The sequence below is a fragment of the Furipterus horrens genome, unplaced genomic scaffold (assembly GCF_987537825.1).
Source record: "Furipterus horrens unplaced genomic scaffold, mFurHor1.1.pri manual_scaffold_1, whole genome shotgun sequence".
Taxonomy (NCBI): Eukaryota; Metazoa; Chordata; class Mammalia; order Chiroptera; family Furipteridae; genus Furipterus; species Furipterus horrens.
In genome coordinates, this window is record NW_028327171.1 from 152,926,896 (window position 1) to 152,945,670 (window position 18,775).

Here is an 18,775-nt window from a genome sequence, read left to right on the forward strand (position 1 = left end):
GAGCTATCCTTGCTCAGAGGTGGAGAGCTTTCTGTGTATCAATCAGTTGGCAGGGTGTCTGTTTGCCACTTGAAAATATTATGATCTGTTACTACCAAACTAATTTTCTCTGTTTTGCTTTTCAGTATAGGATGGTAAAAGAAGCCCTTCACGAGCGTGCCAACCTACTAGAAATTGCTCCCCATTTATCAGCTCCGTTGCCTATAATGCTTCCAGTTTACAAGTAAGCATTTTAATATCTTCTATATACATTTGCTTATCTGAGGTCAACAGAACAACACAGTTTTAATGGAAATACTCCCTCAATTCGTATTTCTTAATGTAGTCTTAATTAGTCCTAATCTTTAATCGTTCTCGAATACTTTCCTTTGTTGTATTGAAAGGTGTGGCTTTTCCTAGATTACTTTCTACTGACCCACCTCTAAGGGATACATCTCGAAGGCAAAGGAGGTTGCGTTCTGTATTTATAATTAGTAGTTTGTTATCACAGTTTCTGACGGTATATAGAGGAGCAGCTGCATTTGCTGTGAGGAATGGAAGAGGCTCATTTGAAGAGTAAAATGCAGAGCCCCAAAATCTCCTGCTGCAAAATCTGAGCCTAACATGTACCAGCTCCAAACCTACATCATTTTAAATTTATGAATTAACCCAAACTTAACTTTATTTAGAGGTGTCAGATTATGAATTATAAAACCTCATTTTCCAACTATTGTTAGAGCTATCCAAGAAATTGCCTTAAATTAGAATACAGGTAATATGGAAAAGCGGATTATTAGCTTTGTCAGCTATGAGTTTTGTGGGGCGCCTAAGATAGATTTTATAATTGTCCACATTTTGTCATAGATTGCCTAGGACATTTAAACCAGTGATTCTCTACCCTGCGTATTCATTAGAGTCACCAAGGCCCTGTTCCTAGTATGTATGTATTTATTTATTTTTTTAATGCTTCCCAGAGAATTCTAATATGCAACCAGGTCAAGAATCACCACTGTCTTACAGGTGATTGATTCATTTAAAGGCTTACCGATTCATTCACTTGCATAATACAGCTAGGCTGGTGTCAAAAACAGTGATGCAGTTCTGTTTCTTTTGCAGTACACTTTCAGACATACTTTGCTTTTCTTAAATGAAAAGTATCTAATGACTTAAAGTGGCATTCTGTAATGTGATACACTGTTCCTAAAGAAACCTTTACCTGTTTATGCTGTAGGTGGTGGCAGTTACCTTATTACTGGGTAGGAATCAAGCTATACGATCTGGTAGCAGGAAGTAATTGTCTGAAAGGCAGTTATGTCCTCAGCAAATCGAGAGCCCTTGAGCATTTCCCAATGCTTCAGAAGGACAAACTTGTAGGAGCAATCGTCTACTATGATGGTATGTGATTTTTTTTTTTTTTTACAAGATACTTTACTCTTACTCATGACCCTTATAATATATTCTTAATGAGATGGTTTTGCATTCTTAATTTTAATGCTAATCTTACACAACACACAAGTAGACATGGATATACACACTTTCCGTTTTCTATAATACTAGCTAAAAAACTGCATATGTTTTGCTTTTCATGTTGTTTAATTTTGCATATTTCTTTTCTTCTTTGATTTCTACGTTGTATCTTCTGGTTGGTTTGATCCATTTTCCCTTATTATGAATTTGGACCCCACCTTCATGTCATTTAATTTGTTACATATTTGCCAGTGACTACTTGCCTTATGAATATATTATAATGTTGAAAGGAGCTGAGGATCTTTTAAGTTTTCTAGATGAAACCTCTATTTTCAAGGGGTTATAAACCTAGAGAAAAATGCCCCCTGGGCTGAAATTGACATGTTTGCATTTTGCAGAGGACACAATTCTTGAGCATATAATTTATGGTGAAGGTAAATGAACATTGCATTTGTTAATCCAAACCCTCAGTTTTTATTGCTTATTTTATTGTTGTCAGATGTTTCCTAACAGTGACATTATCTAGTATCCATTTCCAATGTGTTCAGTGTTCATTTTGTGTGTGAACAATATAATTTTGAAGGAACTAACTACTTAATATAGCTTCAGATGGACCAAAATGCAATATAAAACAAAACAGGAAAAGCCATTTGTGAAATTTTACTTCAGTTTTAAAGAATGTGTGGAAATAGAAAATAGTCCAAGGATATTTATAAGGAAATAGCTGGACACATATAGTTGTACATGTTCAAAAAGTCTTAGAAATTTTGAGACACGTAGGACAGCTTAGGTTCTATATAGCCCAGTGAGATTTTATCTCCCATTATGTGATCCTTTGTTAGAAATCTAAACTTTTCGCATGAAAAACATTTGTTTTTGTTTTTTTTTTCCAGGAGACTTTGATATTTATATTACTTCATATTATGGGATATCCTCAGGGCCATCCCCACATTTTTTTTTTCCAGTGTTAGGTTTCTGAATCAATTTAGCTGTCTGTTAGACTTTCATGTTGTATGCAAAATGTGTATGTGCAGAGGGAGCAACGGGCACAAATTCAAGAAAATGCCGTAGGAGCAACAATATTAGGGATATGTTAAGGGTCTTGGACAAACATTAAAAGCTAGAAAATTCACAGCTGACAGTGTCTGTCAGCATCTGAACACCACAGGGGGGGCACTTAACTACATTTTTGGTGCCCTTGATTGAACCTACATGTTAAAGGACAACCTTAACTGTGAATTTGCTTTCTCAGCACCAGACCCTTAATGCTACTCCATTGTAGTTTAGTGGGTGATTATATTAAAGAGGGTTTGGGCCAGGAGGAGTAAGAAGGCATTCTGCAAATGGCATCCTGCCCATCCTGACATGGAAGTGTTGTGCCCTTTGCTCTTATTGCTAATCCTTCCCGCACAAACCTTCTCAAATACTTGGTCATTTTCTCTATCATGTGATGTATCAAATCCTCACTGTTTTTATTGTTTTTGTAGCTTGTGCATAACTGACTTTTCTTAAGAGGATTATTAGTGAATACCACATCTGGTTTTATGGCATCCTGCTTGTGCTGGTTTGATATTTTTATGAATTATAGATTCGTATTGATTCTACATAGAAAAAAGACAAATGGAGATCAATGTCACATATGCAAAAGAAACATTACACTATTAGAATCAAGGAGGTCAAGTATTTCTTTAATTTAGACTTGGCTTTTATAGCTTTTTATAGGTTGCAAAATTATGAGTTTAGCAAAAATTATTGAAAACTTTATAAAGATTATTATTTAAAATAATTTCACATTGACATTTGAAAATATATTGTAAAACCTTAAGTCTTGAATAGAAAGGGTAAAAATAATTATATTCTAGTAATTTGAAATAATTTTCTTTTAATCCTTTTTCAGAAATGGTACAGGCCCAACTATGTCATTCTTGATGTAAGGTAGATCAAGAATGTGAGCCAAAGTATAGTTCTTGGTTTCCCAGCTATATTCACAGATAGGCAACTCCTGTTTTACCTGATGGTGTGATGAGCAAATTATCAGCTTGGAAATAGGATGCAAAAAAGACCATGTAGATAAAGAAATTAAATGCAGTAAATGTGTTCTCAGAAAAGAAAAGGAATGCCTTACCCTTGACCAAAAAATAACATCATCAATCTGTTACCAAAGTATTTCAGGGAGCAAAAAATAACTTCCTGAGCATTTGCTTTTGCAAACAAGGTCTAAACATTGTAATTTATGAGATAAACCTTTTTCAATAAGAAAAAAAAAGTATTCTTTATAAATAACCATTATGAGAATGTAGTGGCAGTCACCCAGATGATTTCAAAATGCACTTGAGCTTCTTGAAATAACTTTGTTTTACTTAAAAAATAACTTATTGAGGTGAAATTCATATAACATAAAGTTATCATTTTAAAGAGAACAGAAATAATTTTTATAACTCATTTTGGGAGAATCTTGATTATGATAAAAATGTGGCACATGTAATTAAAAGAACTAAAAACTCTTTATTAATAATACATTAGACAGCTACTTTAGCACCAATGAAATGTGAAATGTAATCGTGTGAAAATATAGTCAGACAGACTAGAAAACGTTGTTATTCACTTGGACTGAAGGCTGAGACGATCTTTAAGGTTCCTTCAGTTCTGAGATGTTAGAGTTAGTTGAAACGTGTTCCCTCTGAAGTACAGAATGTACAAAGGTCAAAATTTTTTTCTTAATTACTCATAAGATCATTTCACCCTAAATAAGTAGTGATGGCCATTGCATGTGATTAAGGCAAAATCTGTTCCTCCACAAAGGTCCATAAGGTAATAAATAAATTCCATATACTTTTAAATGTAGTAATTATAATGGCTGTTCTGCACTTGGCATAGGTATGCTCTGTTGCTGTATTTTGTTGTTAACTGCTGAAAACAAATTCACACATATAGAGAAATAACTACCTTTTTTTTCAGTGTAAAGTGAATGTCAAATTTCTCAGTAAAAATCTTATGAAATGAAAGTTGGAATAAGAGGTGACGTATCAGGTTATATTTTCTTCTTACATTCTGTTAGAGAAAACATATAGTCAGCTCACTGGTTTTCTGACTTCGAGGTGTCCTAGTGTTTCCTGTTTGCTCCTTGCCTGTTCCTACCTGAGTGCCATCAGCTGACCCCTGGCCAGGGCCATTAGCACTGATAAGGGGGTTTACCAGATAAAGAGTTATGTGACTGGGCCCCTCTCCCAAGTCAGCAAGAAGTGTTTAAGGCATGACAGGCACGGGTGACTTGTCAGGCTGTGAGATAATGTGGACCAGCTGTGGAGAAGAAGCCAGTCTCCTTATGATCGTATCTTGTCTTCTTCTGTCAAGTTTACTTCTGTCTTCCTGTTTCCAGGGCAGATCTTTCATGCCATTCTAGTTGGACTCCAGTAATCCAATTGAGTGTACAAGAAATGAGATATAATTTAAAATGATTAAATATTTAAAACCATTAAATGCCCCCATTAAGCTGCTCTAAGATAAAAATGGAGAACAAAATTACAGTTTGAAATTTTTTCTTCTCAAGTCAAGCCTTTGACAGAGAGAGATGTATGTTATTTACTACCCGATGATGCCCTTAAGTATCCCTTATGCACATATGAAAATAGCAGCCTACAAGAAAGTACATTAGCTTTTCTAATGTAAAAAAATTTGGTTATATCCGTGTTTCAAAGGGGGAATTAAAGTCCAAGTTTCACTAGAATATTCATTTTCATTCCAACCTAAAACTCACAGCATACAAATAGATGAATTCAGCTCCTGAGAGAGCAAAGCCAATTTAATCTCTGGCTCCCCTGAGGTAAATGTAGTTCATGGTCCTGCCCCCACCCCAACCTCAGCTATAATCCCTGGCTCCTGGAGGTAAAAATGCACTGAAGTGAGGAAAATTCTGCAGCAGGATATAATGATCCAAAATGACAGGGACAATAATGACAATGAATTTCATGTCTCCCAGTCATGAGCTGGAGATGCTTGACTAGGCTGACTTATACAATTAAATTGTTACAGGTACAGCAGGAGAGGCAGTTAGCTGTGCGCTTTGGGGAACGATGCCTCTGGCAAGAGGCATATTGTAGCATGCATGCTCTTTTGTTAGGAACAAAGTATTACTACTCTAGGCAAGCACCTGCGATTGTACATTTTAATAAAAGAAAACCTTGGTTAAAGACAACTCTTTTAAAGCGTTGATTTTATCTATTTTGAAAGCTTAAAAAAATCAATTATTCAATAGCAGAAAGGTGATACTTTTTTTGTCTTATGCTTTTTCATTTTTGTTTTTCCATTGAGATCCTGGAACGTAAGTCAAATCTAAGGTTGGTACTTTTAATCCTCATTTACCTTATATACAAATATCATTATTGAACTAATTGGGTGTTATCTACTTTAAACATGACAGACACATTAATTTCTAGAAATAGATTGAATAAGTAACTGAATGATGTGGATTTACAAACCAAGTAGCAGCGCCGTTATGCAATTTTGGCCACCTGCTTCTTATTGCAGTTCTTCTAAGGGTATGGTGACCTCTAATGTGGAATGTGTGAGCCTCATGTGGTGCACAAGACCATCCACTAGGTGTGGGAAGAACATATTAGAATTCCTAGTTAAATTCGTTTTTATCAAATTCCATTTGAATGTCTTTTATATATATGGTTCAAATGTCTATATTATACAACTACAGGGATATATATATATTATATATATATATATATAATATATATATGTAAAATAATACAGCTATGTATTTATAAATAAATACACATATTGAGGTTATATGCTGTCATTTACCATACTTTTGTAATACTCAACTTAATATTTCTTTTTGACCCACTGCATTAGTAATTTGTCATCTTGTTATGTTTTGCTAACTGACTAATTTGACTTTTCAAAATGTATTCAGTGAGAGGAAAAATTCCTCTGGAAGAGTAAACATTACCAGATCCCTTCCTTTGTTTCTCAAGGTCCAATTTCTATGAACTTTGATGGGTCTAGGAAAAAAACAAAAACAAAAACTATTGACTCTCTTGGGAACTTCAAAATTATCAGAGTTCTACACGATACATTGTCTTATTTATTGTTTTCATTTTAATTTCCATCTTAAAATATAATAAACTTATTTTAAAACATAAAGTGCTATTTGCCAACAGTTTTCAAGGCTCCTTTTTCACATCCGTGTTGTACACATACTGAGGTTTAAAATTCTGTAAATATTATACATATAAAAGACTACATGTAACTTATATATGAGGTCTGTCCAGAAGGTATCCAACTATGTAATATGAAAAATAGAGACATTTATTGAAGAAGATTCAAGAACAGGAAACATTGTACAAATGACTATGATGCCTCAGTCCCCTTCAAAGTAGACACCTTGGGACCTCACAGAGTTCTTCCAATTGCTATCAGTTGCCCCAGTCATATTTTCCTGAATCTTGTCAACAGTCTTATATTTCTTCCATTTCAAAGGTGATTTTAGTTTGGGGGACAGCCAGAAGTCTCAGGGCACCAGATCTGGACTGCAGGGGGGCTGATGTTTCACCAAAAAACTCTGTGTGAGATGTGATACATGAGTGGGTGTGTTGTTGTGATGAAGCTGCCAATCACCATTTTCCCATAGCTGTGGCCTTCTGAATCATCAGAGTAGTTTCTATGGAGGAATGTTCAAGTTTAACGCAAAATTTGATGAAAATTTGTTTCTCTACTCACTCAGTCATTTTGAATGGAATGGCCACACAGTACACAAGCTCATTCAATGGCATCCACCGTCACCACTGACTAGTACAATGAAGTCGTCATTGTTCAGACAGGCGCATTCCAGTCTACTTTCCTTGGCTGCCAAGTTACATCAGTATTGTGCAAACTGTTCTCGTTGTATTAACAATGGCTGGACTTTATCTGGCTAGACCTTGTCTTCTTTTTTATCTTATGTAAACATTTAAAAATAGTCTTTTAATTTTGTTTTTAAATTTTGTAAAAGCATGTGTGATCAGTTATATAAGTTGATATCAACACTTTGGAAAACAATTAGACATTCCTAGTAAATGTATATACCTTGTGATTCAGTAACTCGACTGTATATATCCCCCAGAGAAACTTATGAAGTATAGACAAGGAGATAAGTACAAAGAAGTTTATTGCAGGAAAATAAAGATACAAATAAATAACCTATAGCATATTCACATAATGGAGTAAAACACAGCATTGAAAGTGAATGAATGAAGCTAAACTGAACAACATGGATGAGTCAGATAATAATGTTGAAAATGGCATGATAACTTGTCTCACAATTCTAAGCATCACAATCATACTTGAAAATTGCTTTCCGCAGTATTGTGCAGTTGAAACAATAATATGGAGTTGCATAACTTAGGTTTACAAACTTCTTTGAGTGTTGAATCCCATATTACACATCTATGAATTTAACTCACAGGGTATCTTAAGGTTTAAATGCATTAATAAATGTAAAGTAATATTATAGAGCATTATCCAAATATTAATTGTTTTATTGGGGTCAATTTTATGGTAGCCTACAGTTTATCAGATTCTTCTTTTCGTGAAAATGTTTTAGAGTGAAGCATCAATTTCAAAAATGTCCCTCTATACATTTAAAATTTGTAGATTTTTCCCAGATCAGTTTATAAAACATTCGTAGAAAAAGGAAAATATTGTGCAAACATGTTCCATATAAGTATATATTCTTTGAAATTCAAGAGCTTGAAAACATGTGTTTTAAAAGAACTTACTCTAAAATTATCTACATCTTAGACATTGATTTAAAACTTATTTATTTTAATAGTTTTCCTTGTCCATATCCAGTTTTATACTTATAAAATTAAGTGGAAATTTTTATCTTGATTTCCTACTATCAATTTTTCATTATATTTTTCCCTCTCGTTTCCTATGAGTTACATAAATGAAACTGACATTATTGCTCATATAGCAGGCATATTTTTTTTTTGCCCCTGAATGCTGCCTTTTTGCTCTTCAGTGTATCTGGATACCAACTAATGCTAAATGAAGTTTGACATGTACCCCTAAGAAACAAAACTTATAAATTGTGGCTTCAAAGGAAACCTTGAATAAATAGGACACATTTGTATCTACCCAAGCTAACATCTAACATATGCTTCAGCTTCCTGATGATGAGACAGAGCAAAATAGCCCCTAGGAAAATTTGTAATTGTTTATTGCTTATTTGACCGGCATGTACAATATTAAATACCAGGCTTTCGTTCTCTTATAACTAGTTTTTTAGATGAAAATTAAAAGCACAGAAAAGTAGATTTGACCAGGTGTAGGATACTGAGATAGTAGGCATCCATATTGTACCCTGTGTATAAAGGCTTAAAAACAGTGCTAAATTCACCAATAGCAAGATTTGTATGCATATAAGTTTTAGAGCATACCTCTCACACACTGTTGCTAGTTGACCCTTTTTGAAAAGATTCAGAACCAAAGGCAAAAGCTCTTGTATCAAAAAACACCAACTCCCCACCTCCACCCCCACCCTGGTTTACTCATTCATCCAGAAAAATACTTATGGAGCTTCTACTATTTTTCCAGCCATTGCGCAGGCATTAGAACCATATTCAGTAAGGACAGAGTTCTGAACTTCCAGGTTCTGAGAGAGTTCGACGCCTATCTGCCAAATATTGTGCCAAACACATGTTCCTCACTACCAACAATATTGTACATGTGTGGAGCAGAGTATGGTTTCAAAACATTTTTTTTTTCACATACATTATCTTAGTTGATCTTGCTCAGTAAGTATGCTGGGATATGGTATTATGGTCCTTGTTTTAAAGGAGAAGGGGTGTCAAAGCTGGATATTTGTATCAATACTTTGGACATGTGGGGATGTGAAAGTAAATTTTTTTCTTGGCTAAGAAAGTCTTACAAATATGAATTATAACATCATGAGTTCTTTCAGCTACCCTTGGGTTTTAAGTTGGTCACACACTAACAAAAAACAGCTAAGTAGTCCAACAAAGTATGCACATTTTTATTAAGGGAAATTTCAGACGTATGCAAATGTAATGAAGTCAATAAAATGAACTTCCAGTTTCAACACTTAAAAACTCATGGCTAAACTTCATCTATATACCTATGTACTCCCTACTGTCCCCAGATATTTCATCTATGACTATTTTAGTGTATATCTTTAAAGGGTGTTTTATTCTTTAAAATACAACCACACCGAAGACACTTAACAGTAATTTCTTAATATCAGATATCTGGTCATGTGCACATGTCCCCTCTCATCTCATAACCTTAATTGGCTCCGGATTAAAAAAAAAAAAAAATCGACCCATAACACAAACAAAATCTTATTTAAGGTTCATGTATGTCAATTCATTCTTTTTAACTAATAGGTTTTCTGTGTCTTCCCTTGTTTCCTTATGGTTTTATTTACTAGTTTCCCTGTATTTCTTGCATGTTGGTAATCAGGCTTTTTCTGTTAAGCTGTTGCTTCATAAGACACAACACCCAAATTTAGTGGCTTAAAGCTCCAGTGGACTCTCACAGTTTTGAGGATGGATGGGCTCAAAAGGGTGTTTCTCACTTGGGATCCCTAGTATGGTTTCAGTAAGATGGTAGCTGTGGCTGGAGTCTTCTGAAAACTTTCTTACATGTCTGGCTTTTGGGCTGAGAAAGCTGGAGCAGTTTGGGGCTAGCTAGCTCCACATCTCTGTCTCACTGTGGCTTTTCCACATGGCTGGGTTGGACTCTTACATAGTCAGACTTTTTATGTGATAGCTGGTTTACACCAACGAGTGTACCGAGAGACCAAGGCTGAAATGCGAGTTTTCTTCTGGCCTACCCTTGGAAGTCACACCTTGTTACTTCTTTCACACTCTGTTAATAAAAATGAATCACAGGGGCAGCCCAGGTTAAAGGGATAGGACAATGCAAAAGTAGGAAAAACCGAAAGAAGCAGAGTTTTGGGGGGACAGATGGGACATCTTTGGTGACTAGCTACAAGGAGTTTGGATCAAATTGTTTTGCCAAATATATTTCATAGGCAGTGGCACGAATTTCCATCACAAGTCTATTTGCCATTAAAAAAAAATCAGTCACTGTAATCATTGCTTAGATCAGTTAGTAGTATTTCATTAGAGGTTAAGAGGTTGCAAAATGGTATTTTCCTAACTCTCTTTCTTCATTTATTTCTTCACTTATTCTTCATTTATTTTCTTCACTTATTTATTTTCTTCATTTATTCATTTATTCTTCATTTCTTTCTTTATTTGTTAGATTGCTTATAACTTCCCTGCATCAACTCTTTCCCTACCTTTAGTGGCATTTTGTCTAAAATGTCTGGATAAATGCTTGATTTTTTCCATTAATTACTAGTTTTCATTACCCTGGCTGGTTTGGCTCAGTGGATTGAGCGTCGGCCTGCGAGCTAAGTGTCGCTGGTTCGATCTTCCAGTCAGGGTACATCAGAGAAGGAAAACTCTGACTCCAAAAAACCTCCGCTGCCTTGCGGCATACCTCTTCAGGGGAAAGGCTAAGGGAGTAAACCCCGACAGAAAATCCGGAGCCGGAGTCCCTAAGGCGGTCTGACGTTGTAGTCAACACCGGCAACTCCTGCGGCGCACCTGAAGCCAAGCTGTATTGACTCCGTCTTTCCCTTGGACCCTTCAGCTGCGAAGAGAGGGGGGGTCTGCTGCATGGGCAACAGCAGACCCTCCATATCACCCTGCCCAGGCTCTGTAGCTTCAGCTTCACTGGAGAGGACACTCCAGCGTCATCGTAAGATGTCGATTCAACACGGGAGGAGACAGATACCGTGTCACTCCCGAGTCGGACTGCACAGCCATTCTCGGCGGTGCAGATAGACTCTTAAGAAGCTACACCATCGTCTCTCGAAACGGATGGCTGCCGACGACTAGTTTTCAAAAATAAAGAGTTCGTGTTCTAGCTTTCTCCAAATGTTATTAGAATTTTTTTTTTTCATTACCAACTAAACTCATGATTTTAACTCTACTTGATGTGTGTTAATTTATTACTTACTGATGTTCAAATCTGCCCTGCCTCTGGCCTGTGGGCACCTCCCCAGGTTGGCCTATTTGATATGCTCTCAGTGGTCCATGAGGACTTCTGTGCCATCTGCTGTGATAAGTTATTCCAGGCTCTTTTGTGAAACTTTCCTGTTCTAGACCTGGAAGCAAACAATTTTCAAGCCATGATTCCTTCATGTGAAAAATGGTAATTAGAGATCATATTCTGTTTGCTATAGATGCTCATTGCTACTGCTTGGTCATTATTTCTAGGCCTTTCAGTAGAAAAGGAAAAAGAAAAAAAAAGAAAAATGTTTTGTTTAAAGAAGAAAAACATGATGACTTCTTAGACATAATTCCACTTTAGATTTAGGAGTACATGGCTTTTATTTAACATCGTCAATCATACCTCTAAAAATATCACCAAAGCCAGTTTAAGACTTTTGTTGTTGTTCTTAGAGTATATGCCAATAGGGATAGGTAGGCAAATTACTGTCTTTTAATGCTACTTGACATAGTTCCTATCAGTGAGGTTATGCCACTAACTCAATATAAAAATTCAATGTTATTTTTCCTTAGATCATTAGAGATTTATTTTTTTAAAGCTGTACTTTAGTTTACTAATAATTATGTAAAGTACAGAGTTTCAAAGTAAAAAAAAAAAAAAAAAAAAGGCTATCCAAATAAGACTAGCTTCCCTCCCTATTTCTTCTACTCTTTTCCCTCCTTCTCCTTAAATATAACTTTTTAAATAATTTTTGGTATGTCCTTTCATTGTATGTATGTGCATGGGTATGTATATTAGTATATATACACCTGTATTTGCCCCCCCCCTTACCATTTCTTAGGTAATAGTAGTGCCTTGGTTTTCTTTCCAGCTAATGTAGTCGGTATTTCATTCCATACTAGTGTAAGGAACCACAAAGTTTTGAAAAAGTTAATTTAAAAAGTATGCAAGACCCCAATACTACAGAATTAAATTTTATAGCTATGTTAGCTGCTTGGATCAAAATATATCCATTGGTACAGCCTTTGTCATCAATAAGCCACATTTTCAAGTTATTTTTCTTTTTATAAATGAAAACAAAATCTTTCTTTATTTGAATAGTACAAAACAGTGGCACATCCACTAGTTTTATTGTATAGATATTTAAAACATTAGGCTGTGAGTCACAAATGCATAATTTTATCATTATCTAAAATATGCTCTGATTTGTTTAAATTTGTTAAAACCTAGTTCATATTATCTGCTTGTGTTGAATGCCAATCTATTTAGTCAGACTATATGCTCATGTTAATTATAGGTTTAAAAAAAAATAGGTGGGTCTGTTTTATATTAATACATGAGATTATATACTTCTTAGCAAAATTTTATTTTTACATTAATGGTACATTTAAAAAATTAGATATGAAATTAATTAATTATAATTTCTAGTCAAGATTTAAAAGGTTGTGGGATTTTCTGCTTTTGTTTTAGAGCCATTAGGAAACATGCCCAAGAAATGTAAGTCATGGTTAAATGTGCTGCATATTTTTTAAAAGATTGTATTTATTTATTTTTAGAGGGGAAGGGAGGGAGAAAGAGAGGGGGTGAAACATCTATGTGCAAGAGAAACATCGATTGCCTCTCGCATGCTCCCAACCAGGGACTTGGCCTGCAACCCAGGCGCCTGCCCTGATCAGGTTAAACTGGTGACTTTGCGTTTGCAGGACAATGCTCAACCCACTGAGCCACGCCAGTCAGGTCTAAATGTGCTGCATATTGAGGTGTAAAGTAACTATTCAAGATGTTTGTCTCAAAGTTATTCTCCTTCAGAAACATGATCTCTTAAGTCACATTTGGAAAAAAAGGGAAGTGGCAAATAATTCCCATTGGAACTTGGGAAATAAGAAATCAAAAGCTAGAATGATTTGTCTTTAGAAACTGATTTTCTTGATACTCTATTATTTAAGAAGATAAGGCCTCCCATATCTGTTGACAGAGTCTCTAGGTGCCCACTGATCTGCCCTTTCCAGCATGTTTTCTAGCATTCTTTCAAGGGCATAGAGTCTTTGCTCAGATAAATGTTTTGAAAAAGGAAGAAACAAATAAAACAGGAGTAAAATCCTTTTGGAGTTGTTCTTTACGCAACACACAGCAGCTTTCTTGGTGTTGTGGAATTCCAGGCTGCTGTCTGACCTCACAGGAAAGAGTTATAATAAAAACATCTCTGCAATTAAAAAGCCCCACACTTTAGTTTCAACTTCCTTTTCCACAACCAAACCCTGGTGACGTAATATAGAAAAACTGTGAAAAAAACCATTGCTACATAGTTCTTATAAGTAAAGCTAACACCTTTGTAGATTATATTCTCTGGAGCCAAATAGAACACTATTTTAGACTGTGACTTTTAAGCTGGTTTCATTATTACTAGTAATACTCATATCACACTTTATATTAATAAAACACCACTTATGTTATTATATCTGCCCACAGAAAACATGAACCACACATACATACTTTTAAAAAACTTCAGCTTTGCAAACTAAAAAAACACCACACATAACTGACTTCCCATACAATTTATATATCTACTGCTCCTTTACTACTCAAAACCAAAAAGATGTTCTTGCATTCACTGAAAAACTATTACCAATATGTAATTTGCTATGTATTGAAAAGAATAAGTCTTTTGGGCAGAAAATGATAAAATGGTAAAAGAACACAATAATTAGATGAGCAACTATCAGATTAAGAACAAAGTCAAATAACTTGTGCTTTATGTCTTTATGTCAATGGTGATTAATATACTAACTCTGAATTAAGTAGGGCTAGGTAATGCCAAAGTGTCTCAGTAAACCAGAAACTTCATATTTCCCAGGAGTTTTAACTCCTTCTAAGTTTAATGAATGCAATAACGAACACACTTGGTGATTCATGCAGTTTTACATCCCCTTCCAGAGGACAAAATCTGACTTGAAAGAGAGCTGAGATAAGCTTCAGAGTCTTCTTTCTCTCTCTCTCAATAATTTTCTTTGTGCAAAAGTCATTTTACCTCAGTAGCTACCTCAAGTCTGTTTTCTTAAAAGAAGGAGTATAAATACATTATCATTAAAAGGGTAATCTGAATAAAGTCAGGATTTACAAATCTGATAAATACACTATCACCCCCTCCCCTTAAGGGGATAAAATAAATTCATGTGGTCTTTTTCAGTAGTTGTCTCTTCAGGCAGCATTTAAAAAAATAAATAACAGTATATGCTAGTTATAAAAAAAAAAAAGATTGTGTGAAGAAGATTAATATATGTGTTTACATTTTCCCTCTATCTTCTGCTTGTATATTTCTTTTTCTCTTCACACTTTTGGATAAAACTGTTGTCTTCATGATCTTTAAGTATGAATAGAGAGAAAAAACTCCTTTCTCCATTCAGGGATATCTTTTTTTAAAAATATACTTTATTGATTATGTTGTTACAGTTGTCCCAATTTCTTTTCCCTTTGTTGCCCGCCACCCAGTGACATTCCTCCCTCCAGTTGTTCCTCCCACCTTAGTCCATGTGCATTGGTTGTGCATATAGTTCTTCTCAACATCTTCTTGTCTACTCCACTTGCCCCTACTATGCTTCTTAATTCCTGTACCATCTCCCTTCCTTTCCCCACTTCCGCGTCCCTGCTGACCTCCCCCCATAATGTTCCCCATACCTATAATTCTTTTCACACTCTCATTGCCTACTTAAGTTTGCCTTTGTTTTGGTTCCCTAGCTTCCATTGTTGGTTGTTGTGATACAGTTTTCATTTTAATATTCATAGTTTTGATCCTCTTTCTCCTAAACAAGTCCCTTTAACATTTCATATAGCAGTAGTTTGGATCTGATGAACTCCTTCAGTTTTACTTTGTCTTGGAAGCACTTTCTCTGCCCTTCTATTCTGAATGACAGCTTTGCTGGATAGATTAATCATGGCTGTAGGTTTTTGCTTTTCAGTCCTCGGCAGCCGTCTGTCTCGAGAGACGATGGTGTAGCTTCTTAAGAGTCTATCTGCACCGCCGAGAATGGCTGTGCAGTCCGACTCGGGAGTGACACGGTATCTGTCTCCTCCCGTGTTGAATCGACATCTTACGATGACGCTGGAGTGTCCTCTCCAGTGAAGCTGAAGCTACAGAGCCTGGGCAGGGTGATATGGAGGGTCTGCTGTTGCCCATGCAGCAGACCCCCACTCTTCGCAGCTGAAGGGTCCAAGGGAAAGACGGAGTCAATACAGCTTGGCTTCAGGTGCGCCGCAGGAGTTGCCGGTGTTGACTACAACGTCAAAACTGCCTTAGGGACTCCGGCTCCGGATTTTCTGTCGGGGTTTACTCCCTTAGCCTTTCCCCTGAAGAGGTATGCCGCAAGGCAGCGGAGGTTTCTTGGAGTCAGAGTTTTCCTTCTCTGATGTACCCTGACTGGAAGATCGAACCAGCGACACTTAGCTCGCAGGCCGACGCTCAATCCTCTGAGCCAAACCAGCCAGGGCTCAAAGTGAAGACGCTCGAACAGGTTCTGAGACTAGGAACATTTATTTCCTCCTCCCTTTTCTCGAATTCATTTATTCCCTCAATAAATATGTATTGAGAGCCTGGCTCTGTGCTTGGCATGGAGACGCATGGCTAGGACAGAGAGTTTTACCTCCTTCGTTCTCATGGGAAAAGACGATAAACCAAGGAACAAATAAATGTATAATTTCAAGTAGGGATGCAGGCTGGAGGACACGGCGGGGTGGAAGCTGGAGGTGTCTGAGTCCATTAACCAATCAGACCTATGCAAAAATCTGCTAGGAGATTTCCAGAGAAGTCTTTGTTTCCCTGATTAAAAGGAAAAAAAAAAAAAGATCGCAAACCTGCAAGCCCCCTTCCTTCCTCCTTCCTTTTTGCCTGTAACGTGGGGGTGATGCCTGCCGCTGCAGCAGCCACTTTGCAGTCTTGAGGGAAAAGCCGAGCATCATGAAGGCAAAGGAACCACAGAACACCCGCCACCCCTCTACCGCCTTTTCATTACTTTTCAGTACTTTGAATATTTCTTGCCAGTCCCTTCTTGCCTGCAGAGTTCCTTTTGAAAAATCAGCTGATAGTCTTATTGGGACTCCTTTGTATGTAATGCTCTTCTTCTCTCTTGCTGCTTTTAAGATTCTCTCTTTATCCTTAATTTTTGACATTTTGATTATAATGTGTCTTGGTGTGGTTCTCCCTGGGTCCACTTTTTCTGGAACTCTCTGTGCTTCCTGGACCTGTAAGTCTTATTTCTTCCCCAAGTTAGGGAAGTTCTCTTCATTATTTTTTCAGATAATTTTTCAATTTCTAGTTCTTCTCAACCTTCTGGCAACCCTGTGATTCAGATGTTGGCCCACTTATAGCTGTCACATAGGTTTCTGAGCCTCTCCTCATTTTCCTCACTTCTCATTTCCTCTTTCTGCACTGGTTGACTGTTTGTTCCTTCCCTATGTTCCAATTTGTTGATGTGATCCCTGTTTTTCTTTCCCTCACTACCAGTTTCGTGTGTGTTTTTGTTCATTTCAGCAGGACTAGCCTTCATTCTTTCCCTATCTTGTTTAAGATCTGTTGTTATGTCTATAAGCATTCTTATAACCAAAGCTCTGAACTATGCCTCAGAAAGATTTCCTATCTCTTGCTTCATTAGATTAGATATTTGCTGTCTGGTCAGCTGCATCACCGGGATCTCTATCATGATCTGTGCCATCCTGGCAGTTTTGTATTTACCTTTGCTTCCTGGGCGGGGCTGTCACAACTTCTATGCTATAGGGGGCGGAGCCCTCTGCACTCATCAAAACCGGGTAACCCTTCTCACCATGCTGTGGCATTTTCTGTGGGGGTGGATTCCTGCCATTCACTCTCCGCTGAGAGACTGGGAACCTCCTCCTCCGTCACTACCCCCTCTGGGCCTCACAGTCCAAGGCAATGGGGGTCTGCCTTCCCCGTCGTTGGAATTGCAAACTGATGGGTCTGGTCTGCAGCTGGGGGTGCTCCCCAGGCACTTCTTGCCTCCCCTTAAATATGGGTGTCTGTGCTTACTGCTGTCTTATTGCTGTTGCTACTGCCGCTGCTGCCAACACAGCTTGACCTCTCTGCCCTGCCTTCACCCCTTGTGCCCATCCGGACGAGCACCATTTCTTTATAACTTCATACATTGGGCTTCCATTTATTTTCTGGAACTTCTGGTTATTCCTGGTTTTGCGGTCGTTGTAGTCCTTCTTAGTTGTGGAGGGAGACGGAGCATGTCAGTCTATGCCTCTATCTTGGCCGGAAGTCTCCCGGGTATATCTTTCTTTAAGTAGCAAAATAAAACAAAACACTATTTAAAAGAAGCTAAGCATAAATATTATGAACATAGACATGACACAAACAATTAAAAATAATATTTAAAGTATATAAACACCTGGACCCAATTAAATACCTCATTCACCAAAGAGTCATTTTTTATATTTGCTATATTTGCTACTTAATGTAATCTTCTTCCATCTTTTTTCCCCACCCTACCTCAAATGTGAATAGAATTAATTTACTCCATACATTTTAATTGGGATAACATTTGATATTTATCTTTTCCCCTTTTGGTTATTGAGTGTCTCTACCTGCAAGCCTTCTCCTGCCTCTAGGTGTTATTGAGGGCCTTCTGTGTGCTGTGTGGTTGTCGAGAACTGAACTTCCCCCTTCCCCTGCCTCTGTACTCCTCGGTGTCAGATTTGGTGTGGCTACTTCCCTCATTACATGCACTATATGAGCTACAAATTTCAGACTGTTTTCCTCTCTTCATTTCCTTTGAATTTGTCATTTTAGCCATTTTTCATAGATACTGAACTTGAAATTTCAGCGACACCAGAAGGCTTGATCCTATCAGCTCTCATTAAAATTATTCTGCTGGTTGCAATAGTAATTAATAGTGAGCAGTGCCACCTAGAAACCAGCTAGCACCTGGTTTTGAGCATAATCAGCAAAGGGACAGGAATTTGGAAGGCTACTGAGTAAGTAGTAAACAGTTCGGGATGGGGGAAATCCCTAATTTTCACCTCTGCCACCTCTATTTGATATAGAAATCATACCTTGTCTAGTTTTGGATAGACACATATTAAAACAAGTTGCCATAAAATTTTCTGAACTCACGGTGAGAAGAAGCTGTAGCACTTTGTGTCAGGTAGGAGTCTGTGTGTGATAGAATGGCTCCATCAGCAGGTGACGCCTAATGTCAGCCTCAATGGATTAAGCTACCGCTGATCTTCAAATGGATCCTCTACCTCCACAAGAAGGGAGGTTCCCCAGGATTGAAGGGAG

At 37.0% G+C, this 18,775-nt stretch overlaps 1 protein-coding gene across 3 annotated transcripts in view; it reads left to right on the plus strand.

The window, feature by feature from the left end:
• GPD2 (glycerol-3-phosphate dehydrogenase 2) overlaps positions 1 to 18,775 on the plus strand; it is a 143,371-nt gene that overhangs the window by 70,438 nt on the left and 54,158 nt on the right. For all 3 annotated transcript variants that reach the window (XM_090280012.1, XM_090280031.1, XM_090280024.1), the window contains exons 5-6: positions 126 to 223; positions 1,211 to 1,374. In XM_090280012.1, coding sequence (XP_090136138.1) covers positions 126 to 223; positions 1,211 to 1,374 — 262 coding nt within the window. The remainder of the gene's footprint in view (positions 1 to 125; positions 224 to 1,210; positions 1,375 to 18,775) is intronic.